We start from the raw sequence: 18,507 nt of genomic DNA, 5'->3' as shown, positions 1-18,507 counted from the left end.
CTGCTGAACAAAGAAGGAGAAGAACAGTTACATGCAATAATAATAATAGCAACTACAGATGTAATTGTGACAGTCTCAGATGTAATATTATTAAGTTGGGGGGGGGGGCGGGGAGCTACTCTTCTGCTTCTTCCTACTCTGCTGGGAGGCATTGGATGATCTCAGTTGCTGCAGACATGTCATGGTCCTTCCATTGACAGCAGCTGGGACTGGTGAGCGACCACCCTCACCTTATATCTCCAGTGTTGCCAGGTGACAATACTGCTTTGTACTGACAGATACATTCACCAAGTCTGTGTACGACTAACTTGACCATGAAGATACAGTGTCTCCAGATTCTGAAACAACAAAACCTGTACGACTGCCAAAAGTCGAAACGTATTCTCTCAGATCGTGCCGTATTATTCACATCATCCAGATGAATGAATGAGGTAGTAAAGGTTGGGATAAAAGTCACATTCTTTTTTCTCTACAACATTAATTCATATAAGGGCGAACGATTTATGGGACTGTTGGGAGCATGCATTGGTCAGTGTGGGGCTGCAGAAGAGAATGGGTCGCTGTAACCCCATCTGTTTGACTGCAGGAAGAACCATCTATTAGTTAGCGTGTTACTACTATTGGTGTGATGCTCCTAAGGGTAACGTCGTGTACCTGTTGGGTTGGTGACAATTGCCTCTTGCACAGTGGAAGAGGTGGACTAACTAGTGATTTCAGACAAGGTCGGCAGTTTGAGTACAAGCAACTATTTATATCAGCTGCAAAATGCATCTTCAAGCCATCCCATTGTATCACCATTATTTGCCAAAAAGTTTTCTTTTTATGCTCCTCCATAAACATTTGTTTCCAGTCGTTGTGTAGGAAACTATGGATGCAGTCATTGGCGGAGGGGAGGGAAGGGACCAAGGAGGAGAGGTGGGGATGGGATGGGGTGAGGGTGGGGAGGGCTGGAAATGTCCCAGCGCTGGAGGTCAGTGACAAATATGGTGGGAACCAATAGGAATGCTTCTACAGAGTGGCAGCATGTGAAAACCCAGGTCTGCAAGCACAGACACATTTGGAATGGAGTGGTCATGATATGTGCATTTCTGACATGTTCGATTCTCAGAAAGCATTTCCCTCAGTGTCCAGATGTTCCACAAATGTCTTTGGAGCCATCGCTACAAGCCAGAATGCTTAAAGGTTTCCAAGTGTTCACGAGATATTCTAGGCAGGAATTTTGTTTACGAAAGAAAATAGTTTTCAGGGGAGAAGGATTGTTTGGTTTCGACAAGTTGGGAGAGGTATTATCTGTCTCTCTGTTGCAGGTGTTTTTTGTGTGAGAGAGAGCTTTCAGAAGTAACCTCAGAATGTTCCAGTTTCTGCGGAGAGCCATATTGTTTGAGGCTGCTGTTGAGAGGGTTTCCCCATTTGCTGACAAAAGGGAAGACCTGAGTGATATATCCAAAATATCCTAGGAAGGACATTGCCTGTGAAAATGATTGATGGGAGTCTTCATTTATTAACAGAGAGGACCACTGGCCATGTGTCACACATACATGTACGAAAATATCCTGTTGTTCCAGACTACCACCATATTTTGACTATACATCTGGGGCTGAGTACACACTCTTTGTGATGTGAAAGCAGGGCATGATGATATTTCCCTGACCGTTGCAAGGATGGAGTGGATACATAAATGTGCATCAGCTGGCAGTTGACTCAGAATTTGCTAGATACCAGTACCACACCTTCCACCCCACTAGTTTCTCATGCAACCACATAGCGTCACGCATTGTGCTCAGTGTGGCTTAACTGACTTCTAACTCAGATACCACCATCAGCAGTGTACAAGTCGGTACTTCCGGCTTGTCAGCTCACACATGCATGTATGAACACATTCAGCATCTGCTGTCTTTGTAACGGTGTTTTTGTGTTGCTTAAGGTGTGTGTTTTTAGATGCCTTTTCTTGTAGTTTCTTGAAAGACATCATATTTACGCCAGTGACTGTTAAACTTCTTATTTCCACTATTGCAATTTCGGCCTTAGGCCATTATCAAGTGCAGATGTTTTGGCTTCAAGCCATGTCTAGTTTATACAAGTTGACACATTTATATGCCATTGTCATTTGCTGTTATGTACATTCATAATGCTGCTAAGTAGTGCGAGCACACATGTCCATCACTAGTAACTTTTGCACTAGTTTAGTGCAAAAGTTACTAGCAATGGTGGAATGAACATATGTAGGTAGAGACTGTGCTGTTTTATGATATATGGACATGTGATGGCCATGTGTTGGTTAGAAGAAGGCCAATTGAGGGCTTGCAACCAATCTGTCTGCATGCTAGACACACTGGACCTACACCTGGAGTTATGATCTGGGGTACGATTTCGCATGACAGCAGGAGCACTCTCGTGACTATCCCAAGCATCCTGCTGCAAAATTGTATGTCAGTCTCATGATCTGACCTGTTGTGCTGCCATTCATGAACGGATTCCAGAGCCTGTTTACCAAGAGGATAACGCTCGCCCATATACTCCTGTTGTAACCCAACATGATATACAGATTGCGACATGTTGCTTTGGCCTGCTCGATGACCAGTCTGTCTCCAGTTGAGTACATGTGGGACATCATCGGACGACAACTTCAGCATCAAGCACAAACAGCATTTACGGTCGCTGTATTGACCAACGAAGCCCAATAGGCATGGAACTTTGTCTAACGAACTCACATCCGGCACCTGTACAACACAATGATGCACGTTTGAGCGCTTGCATTCAACATTCTGGCAGTTACACCGATTATTATTAATGTACTGTGATTTCCATTTTGCAATGGCTTATCTTGCGCTTACATTAACCTGTAATCTTACAATATTAATCGCTTAAATATGTTTTGTAGACAAATGTCTGTTGGTGATCAAACGAAATCAGGACAAAATGAAAACCAATACAGACTACCATAATTACGATACACGGAAATGTAAAGATCTCCACTTACAAGCTGTAACAAGGACCCGAAGTCAGAAACATGTATGTAATCAAGGCTTCAAACTTTTTAATGCACTAACAAAACATATCAAAGAGCTGGAAAATTAGGATAAATTTAAAACTGTTATAAAGAATCACATGCTTGACAAATTTTATTACAGTGTAAGTGAATTTCTATGCTCAACTGTATTAGAATATAAAGAACCACATGCTTGACAAATGTTATTACAGCATAAGTGAATATCTCTGTGCAACTGTATAAGAATATATGTTTAAATTAATGTGACAAATGAAATTACATCAATGAATATGTCTGTCCAGCACATAAGAAGATTAAGAACCTTATGCTTAACAAATGTCACTACAGTATAAGTGAATAGCTCTGCTCAACTGTATAAGAATACATGATATCATAAATGTGACAAAAGAAATCATAACATCAAGGAAAACGTCTGTCAAGCACATAAGAAATTATGTTATAAAAACACTTATTAGTTGTATATTGTATTAAACATAAGATAGATCCATATGAATTCAGCATAGAAAAAAGTTTTGTAAAGATATTATATAGCTATTGAAATGTATCCTGACAAATCATATATCACAAATGTGATCATTGGGATGATAATAAATAAATAAATAAATGTATTCCCGAAATTTCATTCTCTACATTAATTACTTTTTGATGTTACGATATTTTTCGTCATTATTTTTCCTTTCTCCATGCCTTGAATAGCTTTGTGCATCTCATCCGGCAGTTAATTCCAGGATTACATTTTTGGTACTGAAGATCAATTTAAAGGAATGTTAGAATGACTAAACAACTTCGTTTCTCTTGTGAGTTACTGTGCTAACTGTCATCTTAACTGAAGCAATGCGTTGTCTACTCAAGTTTGTGTTTTGTTTTCTATATTCTCTTATTATTTGCAGTCTTCCCTCTTATCGCAACGGCCTTGCCGCAGTGGCTACACCGGTTCCCGTGAGATCACCGAAGTTAAGCGCTGTCGGGCGTGGCCGGCGCTTGGATGGGTCACCATCCCGCCGCCATGTGCTGTTGCCATTTTTCGGGGTGCACTCAGCCTCGTGATGCCAATTGAGGAGCTACTCGACCGATTAGTAGCGGCTTCGGTCAAAGAATACCGTCCTAACGGTCGGGAGTGCGGTGTGCTGACCACACGCCCCTCCTTATCCGCATCTTCCTCGGAAGATGACACGGCGGCCGGACGGTCCCGGAAGGGCCACTTGTGGCCTAAAGACGGAGCTTTTTTTTTTTTTCCCTCTTATCGTTGTAGCTCGTCAAGTGCACTGTGCCGGAATAATATCCACGTAATTTTGTATAAAACTTATCCTGGGCTGTGGAAAAAAACTTTATGCACAGAATACATGAGGTAATATCCAAACAGCGGCCATCAGGTACTTGAAGTATTGGTCGACAGTGAAAGACAGTGAATCTTAAAGAACTGCATAGATTAAAACGGTATTTAATGCTTCTTATATGAACGAATATCTATTTGTGCCCTATTTCTAAGCTCCATGTTACCCCGATCCAGCACAATACCAAATTTTACTTATTTGAATCCGCACAAGAAACTGTGTACAAGGCCGGCCGAAGTGGCCGTGCGGTTAAAGGCGCTGCAGTCTGGAACCGCAAGACCGCTACGGTCGCAGGTTCGAATCCTGCCTCGGGCATGGATGTTTGTGATGTCCTTAGGTTAGTTAGGTTTAACTAGTTCTAAGTTCTAGGGGACTAATGACCTCAGCAGTTGAGTCCCATAGTGCTCAGAGCCATTTGAACCATTTTTGAACTGTGTACAAGACCGCATCTGCATCTATCATTAGTACCAGGTATCGTTAAGTAGTTACGAGTACGTTGTTGGACTTTTAAATATAGTGGACGATCAAAAAGTTTCCGTCTGAGGGCGTTGATGCAGCGTAAATGCAACGTAGCTCGTCTCTGATGCAGGAGTTAAACAACGACATGTAGGCAAGGGATAGTGTGGTATTCGTGTCTGGAGACCTGCGTGAGTTAAATGAGGAACCATGAACTATGACGACGTTATTACCAAATGCTTCCAAAGAGGACTAACGTGCTGTTATTCTTCTCTTGTCTGTAAAAGGACAAATACCGGTAGACATTCATCGGACAATGAAGGATGTGTGTGGGGCAGCATGTCTGCCGCAAATCGCCTTCGGGAATGAAGTGCCAAGAGTACAATTGCTTCATGTTAACGCACTTCGCCATATCCCAAATGCCGTAGGAGGTACGCCAACTGAAGTGCTCAAGTGGGAGACGCCCGAAAAAACCTGACGGATCGACGATTTCTGTTTGGCGAGGATTTGCAGCAGGCTGTTACGGACTTCTTCACGCAGCGGGACACTGTGTTTTATCAACCTGGAGCGTTGGTGGGGTGATTGCCTCAATGATTACGGCGATTTTGCGTGATTGGCACACCGATTCTGGACTGTACAGGAAACGTTTTGATCGCTACTTATAAATGGTTCAAATGGGTCTGAGCACTATGGGACTTAACATCTTAGGTCATCAGTCCGCTAGAACTTAGAACTACTTAAACCTAACTAACCTAAGGACATCACACGCATCCATGCCCGAGGCGGGATTTGAACCTGTGACCGTAGCGGTCGCGCGGTTCCAGACTGAAGCGCCTAGAACCGCTCAGCCACACCGGCCAGCCGCTTCTTATAACCGGTAATAACATTCCCTACAGTTTCATGTGATTTTGAAAGAACTATCCTTCTATTGGGATGCTTGACAGCGTTGAGTATCCTTGCCTCTCACTATTGGGGTATTTGATTTCGGTGAGGCCCCTTGCCTCCTACCACTCCAGGCGCTTGATTTCAGTGGGTCTCCTTTCCTCTCAACGTTGGGTTGCTTGATTTCGGTGAGCATCCAGGGCAAGTGTGCCTGTCACAAACACTTTATGGACATTTCACCTTATTACAATGGTTGTGGTTTGTATTCCACTGGTAACCACGTAGCGGCCAGCGCGAGTGTTACGGAGGTTGGATGGTAGCACGCACCGAAATCAGTCACCCTGATGGTGGGGTTCAAGGGTGGCCACCAAAATCAAGCATTCTGATGGTTTGGTGACTCACCACAATCAACCCCCTAGGGCACAGAAAAGTACGTTACCATACAAGTAGCTTATTTAGCAGAAATGTCAATGTCTGGTCATATTATTTATAGTGCACTATCACATTTACAATACTTAAGTAACATTTGAACATCAATATCAACCGTTAGAGCAGAAAGGTTTACATCTAAGTCGTAAATGAAATGCAGAAGCAGATGCGCCAGTTCTTAACTGCAAAGACAGGCACACTTGATATATTTTAAAATACAAAGTTGACACCGCCAACGCAGGAGGGATGGCCAGGAGATGGCTAGTTGTAGGACTGACAGACATCCCCTTTGCTCCCTTTGCTAATATTAACTATTCACCTAGAAGGTTTTTTTCGTACGATGTGTCGCTTTCGAGATATTTAACTGTCTCAAGTTAAACCACAGTATATATATTTATATATAGTCTTTATTTGTTTTGTGTTACGTGTTTTAGTATTCTATAACGTACTGCTTGTTGGTAAGCAATCTGTTTAACGAGAGACTGTACGACGCTGCTACATATTAGCTACTAGCGTCGCGCTCAGTTGATAATTTGTATATAACCCTTTTATGTTGAATTTACTTAAAAGTAGCTCAATTTAATGAATTTGTAATAACAGTAAATTTAAAATGATTTTGCAGCTAATGTTTAGTACTAGTTAGTTATAACACAGCGCGCCATGTTGCGCTGTTCGACCACAATTACATCGCTGACTGTTGTGTACGATTCAGTCCCGTAATGATTAATATCGCCATATATTTTCAACTAGCGTCTTTATCAAAACAAGGTAAGTTGATTCGGAACAAACCTACTGCTTAAGAATTTAATTTACTTAAAGTATTTTGCAGTCAGCAATTACAGTAGCTTCGCCGCAATTTGTGAATTAATGTTGTTCAATAAAACAATACCGCTAATTCAGCACTGAGTCAGCGATATAATATCAGTCGACACCGTGTTATCCCGCTTTTCTTTCAATAAACAAAATAATATTTACTGTGATATATTTCTGTGGACACAAGAACCTATAACGATAGTATTTATTTTTTTATTCGCTTTTAATTCTACCCAGATAATATCAGTTATGTTAGACATATTACTATTAAACTGAATGCTCGAACTTTGTTCTTTTCGTTCACGTAACTAACAACGAACTAGTAATATATTTAAGTCTATATCTTTCTTTTCCGAACTTTTTTTCCGAAGTTTCGTTTTCTTTAGTTTAATTTTATTATTTCAGTTTCTTTGGGGGCTTAAATTGTTTTGAGGATAACTTTATTTTCCTTCAAATAATATTCGGAAACTCCTGGTTTGTTCACTTGACGTACCGACGCTTTATTTGCTTTTTACGTTTACATCAAAATTCGACAGCAGTAGATGATTCTAGACCCCACTGCGCAACAATTAAAAACAAAGTGAAATATGTACAAAGAACCTGAATTTCATGACCATTTTAGACCCTGAAGTTAAAGAGTTCAAGAAAATTACACGTCTTCAGGTGTTGGCGAATCGCGTCCCACTATCCTAGTTTAATGGCCACTTGCCACTTCAGAGCTGATAGCAATGATAGTACTATCACGTACTTGCACGCAATGGTTCCAGTGGGTTACTATTTACTGTTACGACAGAGATCTTCACAGTCTACGGGCAATTCACACTGTACGACCAAAGTATAGTTCCATTCCGAAGTTCTCTGGTGCCTATCCAATAAATTATTTTCCAAATTAAGTCACAAGCGCTCAGTTCAAACTACCCATCCAACTTGTACACCCTCGAAGCACCACACTATCGCATTAGCGCGCGCTAATTCTCCGAATAAGTACACTCAGTTCTTTCAGAGAGTGCCAATTACATATCCACAAAAAACCGGCAAACCCTCAACGACAGGAACATCATAAATACTAAACGTAGGAATTCCGATCAGTACCTGACCGTACCTCGACTCACTCACAGACAATAAACGCTTGGGCTCAGCACAGTTCTCTAAACGCCCGCTCTTTACGTCATTATTTAGCAAGATCTCCTTTTCTGACAATTCAGTTATTAATAATGTGAACCAAATAGACAGTAATTCATCTGCACAAACTTGCAGGATTGAACAAATCTACTGTAATCACCTTTTGCAGTCGACCTACCAAACCCTTCAAATATACTTCTAACTAAATCAGGTCAGTGATCACTCGGCGTGTAAGTACTCCAAACTCTGTTACTACCGCGAGTTCCGCCACTCCACTGCGGTTAAGTGTAGCTGTCCGCACGCCTTCACCGAGAACTGGCTTCTCAGCACAACTTCATTGTGACTTCTCAGAACGATATCTATACCGTAACTAACCACAAGACCCATGTAAAACGATTTTGGAACAACGTACACAAACAAATGTACTGATACTTTTAACAATAATATCATTTCATATATGGCCGTCGTATCATCTTTTCGTCGGCAGTTTCCATATTCTGTGGCATTTTTGGCGGTCGAACTGCTATTGCTGTCGGTCACCGATACTGGTACGATCTTTGTCGCTCGATTCTCTATTGATGCTGGTCATTGTTCTGAATTGGTATCCTATAACACATTTTGAAAAATCACATTGAAGTAAATACTTATAATAACAGACAATGAATATTCCATGCCATCTTAAGTCCTGCTGTTGCCTCAATAAGTCACGAGTAAGTCTGCCGAAGGGGGAAGGGAAACATGGAGTAAGGCGCGTTGGCGATAGTGAGCTACAGACTAGTACATGGGAGAGATGGCTATTATGGTATAAGGTGGGCCACTAGCTGTCTTTTGAAGAATGGACGGAATATAATTACTCTGATGTTTTGAAGATTGTTCCGAAGTCGGGTTCCTGATACAGAAAAAGGTTTAGAGAACGTTATGGTGTTACGTAATGGCAGAGAAAGGATTTTAACTTTGTTGAGAAAGAGTATTTCTGCCGTGCTGTTCACACAGAAGAGTAAGAATGGCAGTTAAATTACAGAGAATGCAATGACCGAGAAGGCGACAGAGCAACGACACAGCATGCTAGTCACTACGGTTATCGGGATGTAGCCACGATAGTTGATCGTGGGCAGGAGTGATATGGGCGAGATAGCGTGAGTCACAATGTATGTTACAAAAGAATTCATCGCCAGTTCTAGCCGATGAGCTTTCGTACAAAAGCTCTTGGAGAGTAGCATCACCATAATCAAGTACGGAGAGTGTTATGATTCTACAAGCTTGTTTTTAAGCTCGAAAGGAAATCCTTTTTTATATTTCTGTAGTAAGTGAATTGAGGCTGACATCTTCTTTGGGAGTATCGCATACCGTACAAATTGTTAAGTTTTTGAAAAAAATGTAATGAGCTTTATTGTTAGTCCATTTGATATGATAAAGCCTATTTTATATTCGTTTCTTTCTCTGGAGAGCGGACTGAAGACAAACAGATTGTTATTCTTTCCATGTTCTACTAATGTACACTCCTGGAAATTGAAATGAGAACACCGTGAATTCATTGTCCCAGGAAGGGGAAACTTTATTGACACATTCCTGGGGTCAGATACATCACATGATCACACTGACAGAACCACAGGCACATAGACACAGGCAACAGAGCATGCACAATGTCGGCACTAGTACAGTGTATATCCACCTTTCGCAGCAATGCAGGCTGCTATTCTCCCATGGAGACGATCGTAGAGATGCTGGATGTAGTCCTGTGGAACGGCTTGCCATGCCATTTCCACCTGGCGCCTCAGTTGGACCAGCGTTCGTGCTGGACGTGCAGACCGCGTCAGACGACGCTTCATCCAGTCCCAAACATGCTCAATGGGGGACAGATCCGGAGATCTTGCTGGCCAGGGTAGTTGACTTACACCTTCTAGAGCACGTTGGGTGGCACGGGATACATGCGGACGTGCATTGTCCTGTTGGAACAGCAAGTTCCCTTGCCGGTCTAGGAATGGTAGAACGATGGGTTCGATGACGGTTTGGATGTACCGTGCACTATTCAGTGTCCCCTCGACGATCACCAGTGGTGTACGGCCAGTGTAGGAGATCGCTCCCCACACCATGATGCCGGGTGTTGGCCCTGTGTGCCTCGGTCGTATGCAGTCCTGATTGTGGCGCTCACCTGCACGGCGCCAAACACGCATACGACCATCATTGGCACCAAGGCAGAAGCGACTCTCATCGCTGAAGACGACACGTCTCCATTCGTCCCTCCATTCACGCCTGTCGCGACACCACTGGAGGCGGGCTGCACGATGTTGGGGCGTGAGCGGAAGACGGCCTAACGGTGTGCGGGACCGTAGTCCAGCTTCATGGAGACGGTTGCGAATGGTCCTCGCCGATACCCCAGGAGAAACAGTGTCCCTAATTTGCTGGGAAGTGGCGGTGCGGTCCCCTACGGCACTGCGTAGGATCCTACGGTCTTGGCGTGCATCCGTGCGTCGCTGCGGTCCGGTCCCAGGTCGACGGGCACGTGCACCTTCCGCCGACCACTGGCGACAACATCGATGTACTGTGGAGACCTCACGCCCCACGTGTTGAGCAATTCGGCGGTACGTCCACCCGGCCTCCCGCATGTCCACTATACGCCCTCGCTCAAAGTCCGTCAACTGCACATACGGTTCACGTCCACGCTGTCGCGGCATGCTACCAGTGTTAAAGACTGCGATGGAGCTCGGTATGCCACGGCAAACTGGCTGACACTGACGGCGGCGGTGCACAAATGCTGCGCAGCTAGCGCCATTCGACGGCCAACACCGCGGTTCCTGGTGTGTCCGCTGTGCCGTGCGTGTGATCATTGCTTGTACAGCCCTCTCGCAGTGTCCGGAGCAAGTATGGTGGGTCTGACACACCGGTGTCAATGTGTTCTTTTTTCCATTTCCAGGAGTGTATAACCTATGTCATCTCTGGTTTCACACCCACTGTTTCGCACTGAATAATTGTTCTTTAGTTTTTGCCATATTTTTATGCACCAGTGTTCTCGAATGAATACGAAAACTGCCTGCAGCGTCTCTTCATGAGGGAGTGTGACGCCGGCCGGAGTGGCCGAGCGGTTCTAGGCGCTACAGTCTGGACTGCTACGGCCGCAGGTTCGAATCCTGCCTCGGGTATGGATGTGTGTGATGTCCTTAGGCTAGTTAGGTTTAAGTAGTTCTAAGTTCTAGGGGACTGATGACCTCAGAAGTTAAGTCCCATAGTGCTCAGAGCCAGGGAGTGTGACGAGTCTTGATGGTTCATTGCTGCGGTGACGACACCAATTGAAGTGGTGCAGTGCTGAAGGTACAGGACATGCATTTGTAGAAGCAAGGTACACATTCCTGTCCAGGCATGCAGATTTAGTTTTGGCGTGGTTTCCTTTAATGGCTACAAACGAATGTCAGAACGGTTCCCTTGTAAAGAACGGGGCCGATTTTCCCCCAACCTTATCCTGTCAGCTCCAACTTTGATGACCTCGTCGTCGAGGGTACGTTTATCGCTAAACTCCTTCCTCACCTCGAACGAGGACGATAATCTTATCAACATATTTTGTGTTATACAAGAGGTATAGCTTTTATCCCGGAGCACTGTTTCGTTCTAACCATTACCTCTCTCTCGTCGTTTTTAACAACGATATTACACTGTACAACAGCTCATAACTGTCTTCTACGTACACAGATATGCCAACACTTCACAAGGAAAGGGGCAGAGTGAACGAAATAAGGAAAACGTCCACTATTAGATGATTCAGCGAACCGCACAATCTCGTGTGACTTAACTAGCTCGTTAGTACAAACATCAACAGCATCATCTCCATTTGTTTCAAAGCATTTGCAGTAAACAGTCACTTACACAAAGGCAGACTCACCTCTCAGCATAAGACACAACTTTGCGTCTTCCATTCCACACCACTGCAGATGCAGTGGACAATATGCATGTGTGATAGGAAGCGGAATGGGTGGCACCACCGCTCGTAGCCTAGAGGCATACAACAAGATACACTACTGGCCATTAAACTTGCTACACCACAAAGATGACGTGCTACAGACGCGAAATTTAACCGACAGGAAGAAGATGCTGTGACATGCAAATGATTAGCTTTTCAGAGCATTCACACAAAGTTGGCGCCAGAGGCGACACCTGCAACGTGCTGACATGAGGAAAGTTTCCAACCGATTTCTCATAGACAAACAGCAGTTGACCGGCGTTGCCTGGTGAAACGTTGTTGTGATGCCTCGTGTAAGGAGGAGAAATGCGTACCATCACGTTTCCGACTTTGATAAAGGTCGGATTGTAGCCTATTGCGATTGCCGTTTACCGTATCGCGACATTGCTGCTCGCTTTGGTCGAGATCCAATGACTTTAGCAGAATATGGAATCGGTGGGTTCAGGAAGGTAATACGGAACGCCGTGCTGGATCCCAACGGCCTCGTATCACTAGCAGTCGAGATGACAGGCATCTTATCCGCATGGCTGTAACCGTTCGTGTAGCCACGTCTCGATCGCTGAGTCAAGAGATGGGGACGTTTGCAAGACAACAACCATCTGCACGAACAGTTCGACGACGTTTGCAGCAGCATGGACTATCAGCTCGGAGACCATGGCTGCGGTTACCCTTGACGCTGCATCACAGACATGAGCGCCTGCGATGGTGTACTCAACGACGAACCTGGGTGCACGAATGGCAAAACGTCATTTTTTCAGATGAATCCAGGTTCTGTTTACAGCATCATGATGGTCGCATCCGTGTTTGGCGACATCGCGGTGAACGCACATTGAAAGTGTGTATTCGTCATCGCCATACTGGCGTATCACCCGGCGTGATGGTATGGGGTGCCATTGGTTACACGTCTCTTGTTCGCATTGACGGCACATTGAACAGTGGACGTTACATTTCAGATGTGTTACGACCCGTGGCTCACCCTTCATTCGATCCCCGCGAAACCCTACATTTCAGCGGGATAATGCACGACTGCATGTTGCAGGTGCTGTACGGGCCTTTCTGGATACAGAAAATGTTCGACTGCTGCCCTGGCCAGCACAGTCTCCAGATCTCTGACCAACTGAAAACGTCTGGTCAATGGTGGCCGAGCAACTGGCTCGTCACAATACGCCAGTCACTATTCTTGATGAACTGTGGTATCGTGTTGAAGCTGCATGGGCAGCTGTACTTGTATACGACGTCCAAGCTCTGTTTGACTCAATGCCCAGGCGTATCAAGGCCGTTATTACGGCCAGAGGTGGTTGTTCTGGGTACTGATTTCTCAGGATCTATGTACCCAAATTGCGTGAAAATGTAATCACATGTCAGTTCTAGTATAATATATTTGTCCAATGAATACCCGTTTATCATCTGTATTTCTTCTTGGTGTAGCAATTTTAATGGCCAGTAGTGTATGACGCTCAAGGTCGCTCCTGACTCTCTAAGCTTGCCGCTGTTCCTAATTTGTGCTGCGGTCACCACCCATTATCAATGGTCGTATGTCTGATGTGGTGGTGCATGGTTGCATCTGCACGCCATTACTATCCATGACTAAGACGACAGGCATTCACATCTCCCTCACAGGTATATATGTCAAAACGTAGATAAGATATCGTCTTACGCATTAGGAAATTCATCACAATTATACCGCCTCCCACTGAAGTTCGATTACATACATGCACAGAGCACGTCGATGCCGTCTAGGCATATCTGTAATTTTTGTCAGCCACGATACTCGAAACAATAGTAAACATTTTTAGGACGTCTAAATCCAGTTATTATGGATCCATCATTTTCAAGTTCATCACATGCTCATTTTCCACCCACAGAAGGGAGCTTTAGTCGCTCCTACAAATGTCCCCATGCAAATGTGATGGCATTGTGCCACATCTTCGGAGGCGACCATTTTTCATTTCCAAAAGAAAACATTTATCGTATCCATATCTACACCATTCTGGTGGTCTACCGTTGCAATTGCCTGATGTCCTATTCATTGTCGAGGATGTATTGAGTACGTTTCGTTGTTATCAGTTTATTTAGGAGCATGTACAAGTAAGTGATAGCAGTTTATTTCGAAAACAAACGTATTGAACCATTGTGGTGAATGTTGCCTCAATTCATTAAGACAAGTCGACACTATCCAAAAATGATAGGTTGAAACTCTTTCTTCGGAGACGGTCCCCGACATGTGTCAACATTTGCTTGAAGGTAAACAGTGATTTTTTAAAATCCAAACACTTTCAAAGGCTACTCTATGCGAATATGACAAGAAAAGTTAAAATAGAATGTTCTTATAGTTTTGTGTTCTCTTCACATTTTGTTTCTTTTTTCACTATCCTGCAATCTCATAGCTTGCAGTTATTTACTGTTTTTCGGCACTTTTCTTAAGGCTGTTCTTTCATGTAGCTAGGTATCGAACCGAGAACTAAACAAGACCGACACTGAATAAACTATTTAAATGGAAGTTACTTATTTTTGTGACTCTTTGTGTTTCGAATCCAAACATGATAACTTTAAATCCGTATCACCCACCATTTTATTACAATTAACACTCAACATAAAAAAATATAATTATAGATATAATTAAATATGAAAATAAATAAATCTTTGGAGACCATACAGTCTACGTGAGCGGTACAGTGGGCGCTAAGCTAGTTAAATACACTGTAATTTTTATCTCTTTAGAACTTTCTGCTATCTAATCTCTTTTAAATCTTGCAATTTTTCCGCATGCATGGAAACGTAATTAAATTGATGTACTTTCCTCGTAACGATATCAGACTTAATAAAAATAGCATGTGTTGCGTGAATTAAAACACGAGTGCGTTCGAGCACCCATCGCATAATCTTGGATTCAATAAATGACTTTTGGACGTTATCGCAAACGGCCTCGCCTCAATCCAACAGCGAATGGAGTCCCTCCGCCCCCCCCCCCTCCCCTGTCGACGGAAGTGCTGTGCGGTACACTGACATGTGTACATACTTGTCATTTGGCGTCTATACGTATCTTATCTGCAATAGAGATAGTCGCTAACTCTCGCTCTCGGACAGGCAGCACCATTCAGTAATCAGACCACATTGAAAGCGATAATCAACTTGGCTGTCGGTATGTCTAGGACACCGGCCTCATTCTTTCTCATCTCGGTGGCGTTGTTGATCCCAACCAGTGAGTAAAAAACAAATTCCACATCTACTCTTGCACATATAGATGTTTAGCAAATAACAGAGAAAACTACATTTCAAAACTTAGAACATTTCTAAGGTGCCGCATCCGTCACTTGTTATTCGCACCCGTCACTTGTTGTTCGTCCGCACAGTAACGTAGTTGGAAGGAAGATTCGCTTTTAACGCAGCATAAATAACGAGGTTATTCGAGACTGGCGACAAACTTGAAACGAACAAGGCAGGGGAAGGGAACTGGTCGAGACCTGTAGAAAGGATCCACTCCGCCATTCGTTTTTGGCGACTATGTGTATGCCTGCATCTATACTCCGCATTCCAACTTACGGTGTGCTGTGGAGATTAGTTTGTGTACCTTCCTTTCCTGCTCCAGTTGTGAATAGTGTGCGGGGGGGGGGGGGGGGGACAATTGTTGGTAAGTCGGTGTGTGAGATCGAATCACTCTGATTTTCTGCTCACGGTCTTTCCGCGAGATATACGTTAAGTGATAGCAATATATTGGTCAATCTCGAAATTTTAACAGGAAACCACTCAATGATGCATCGCACCTCTTTTGTAGCGTCTGTCACTGTGTTGAATGAACATCTCCGTAACACATTCGCTCTCCTCTATCAACCTTATCTGATAAGAGTCTCAGACTAACGAACAATACGTATGCTCATATCGGTCGAAGGTAGAAACAAGGAGTGAGTTACCGAAGGCCAATGATGTTTACGGCATTCGACACCCGGCGTATTGCCTACCATGCAATCACAATATTGGCTGCTAATGGCAGCAGGGGGCGGGACTGGAGTATCCAAAGGTGAGCTTAGCATGAGGCTACGAAGTGTAGGTGAACCGCTTAGTCGGCGAGTAACTAGCAACAGTGCTGCAGTGCTAGTGGTGGAATGGAATGAGCGTACGGCATTGTGGGCCGGGAGTCCCCCGTTCGGGGAAGTTCGTCCGCCGAGGGCAAGTACTTATTGCATTCGACGCCACAATGGGCGACTTGCGCGTCGGAGATGGGGATGAAATGATGATGAGGACAACACCCACTCCCTGAGCGGAGAAAATCTCTTGCCCCAGCCGGGAGTCGAACCCGGGCCCCTTGGCGTGGCATTCCGCCGCGCTGACGACTTAGCTAACGGGGGCGGGCAGTGCTAGTGGTGTTGATACAAAACATAGCAATGGCAACGATAAACAGAGCAAACATAGCATTATTTCTACAAGAACTGTAGACGAAGTTGACATTTCGTCAGAAAGGAACCCAAGGAATTACGTAGAGTGAGAAAGATATGGCGGATGAAATATTGGCGTTTCTGCAAGATGAGTCAGTGGAATGTGCGGTGTCGTACACGGTCGACTGTGCGGACAACGGAGATGAGAAGTACAATGATAACGATAAGTGACAGTGATACTGAAACAGGACGGTAGCATTTTATAAGAGTCAGGTCATTGAGTTAGGTGCTAAACTGCAGAGACCACACAGAAAATCATGGCCAGTAGATGCACAGATGGAAGGGCATGTGTGGAGAGGGTCGTAGTGGTGGGGGTTGCAGAAAGGCGCTGTAGGGGAAATGCTGAACGCTGGAGAGGAAGTGTCGTTCTAAACTAAAACCTACATTCACATTTTTCGTAAATATTAAATGGGACCCCCTCCAAGCCCTCACTTGCATGGTGACCATTCAAAATGATCAGTCACCATTGCTTTGGTTAGCACATAAAAGGATTTCTGCCAAAAAAGCAGCGATTTATTTTCGTGTGACTTGTTAAACATTTTTAACTTTCAGAGAAGCGTCGTGGGTGGCGAATTTCTAGTGAAACTTACACATTTCACTTGTTGCTATGTTAAAATTTCTTTTGCCAAAACACAGCGGGGTTCACACAGCTCCACCTCACTAACATGTTGTGTAGACGCAATTGCGAGAGAACTCTGAAACAGCGGTTTATTAAGTTCTTTACGTCAGAAACTGGAGACAAGTAAGATCAGTGTCTTATGAAAAAGCACATTCTCGGAACAAAATAAACGTGTAGTGTATTCACTTAAATTGTTCCATAACGTGTAACATTTCTCGTTTCACCAACTATCGATGGCCCTTAAAAATTACATTCTTTCATCGAAAAAGTCTGTAGTTAGTGGAATAACGCTGTAGATAATAAATGTTTGCATAATAAAGATGTGGCAAAATAATCTCCCCTTTATGTGCTATCATTTTCCAAAATCTCATTTCGGTATCTCAAACCATTTATGAGGAATATGAGGAATGTTTTAGATATTTCCTCTGGCTTTATCGTTGGCCCGGCGCGATTGCAAATGAGTGTGCTATATCAGATCAATTTTCTCTAGATTGGTAACAGATAGAGACCTCCGCCAAATTCTAAGGCAAAGTTCAATATATTAGCTAATTTTCGAATGCAGCAATATGTTATGTAACATGCACCAAACGCAAAATCATAGCGACCCCTATTTCCCATTGAAAACTTTTTCGAATTCCGCGTAGTGTCATACTTCCAAGTGAATATCACAACAACTACGACCATTAACGAAGTGATGGGCACATCATCACGAACTTGAAGTATAAAGCTACAAGTAAACCAAAAACAATTTTTTTTTTATTGAATGGTTTCTGTAAGAGCGTTTGAGAGAGATTGCAGGGCATGCGTCTCGGTTCTGTTATCGCCGCCAGGCTGAAAGGTGACAAGACACTATCAGTCTCCACTTCCGAACAAGTGAATGAACTTGCCCAGCGCTATTGACGAAAGCTGGTCGCTGCATATCAGCCACCTTATTCTACATGGACTTTACATGTATCAGCTTAAGTTGGAGGTAGTGAGGGTGTACATGAGCAGCCAAAAGCTAGATTGGGCTGATAAATAAATCGAAATCAGTCTTCATTGAACAAAGGCTTGGACTCGCTTTGAGAATGCACAATGAAATGTTTCAATTATTGAAACATAGTCAGTCATGTCTGGCCACAAAATGACTCCCTTGAGTTCCAGGAAATGTTTCATCTCAAGAACTAGTAGCTGATTTTTCCATGGGTTATTTTTATTTGACAACATCAGCCTTGTCTGCAATATCTGTTACCAAATGATTTTCCCTTTGCATTAAGAAGCTTAATGAATTCAAATTATTGGTGATGTCGACCATAAGGTTTTGTCACTAGTTTTCTTATCCTTAGCACAGTTTTTTTTCCCTAACGGCCATGGCCACCCTTATTTCAGCCAGTATTCATTGTCGTCCATCAGAAGACGAGTGTATCATATCTTCTTTGTGGCAGGTGTTGTATTGATGCTCCCCTGACCGTTTTTCC

General features: G+C 43.7%; 1 protein-coding gene across 2 annotated transcripts in view; it reads left to right on the top strand.

Moving 5' to 3' along the window:
* Window positions 1-15,094: 15,094 nt before the first annotated feature.
* The window catches only part of LOC126253227 (trypsin beta-like), a 112,753-nt gene continuing 109,340 nt past the window's right edge, over window positions 15,095-18,507 (top strand). For both annotated transcript variants that reach the window (XM_049954416.1, XM_049954415.1), the window contains exon 1: window positions 15,095-15,200. In XM_049954416.1, the coding sequence (XP_049810373.1) occupies window positions 15,143-15,200 (58 nt within the window). In that variant the 5' untranslated portion in view covers window positions 15,095-15,142. The remainder of the gene's footprint in view (window positions 15,201-18,507) is intronic.

The sequence above is a fragment of the Schistocerca nitens genome, chromosome 4 (genome assembly GCF_023898315.1).
Source record: "Schistocerca nitens isolate TAMUIC-IGC-003100 chromosome 4, iqSchNite1.1, whole genome shotgun sequence".
Taxonomy (NCBI): domain Eukaryota; kingdom Metazoa; phylum Arthropoda; class Insecta; order Orthoptera; family Acrididae; genus Schistocerca; species Schistocerca nitens.
This window is presented reverse-complemented; position numbering and strand designations above follow the sequence as displayed.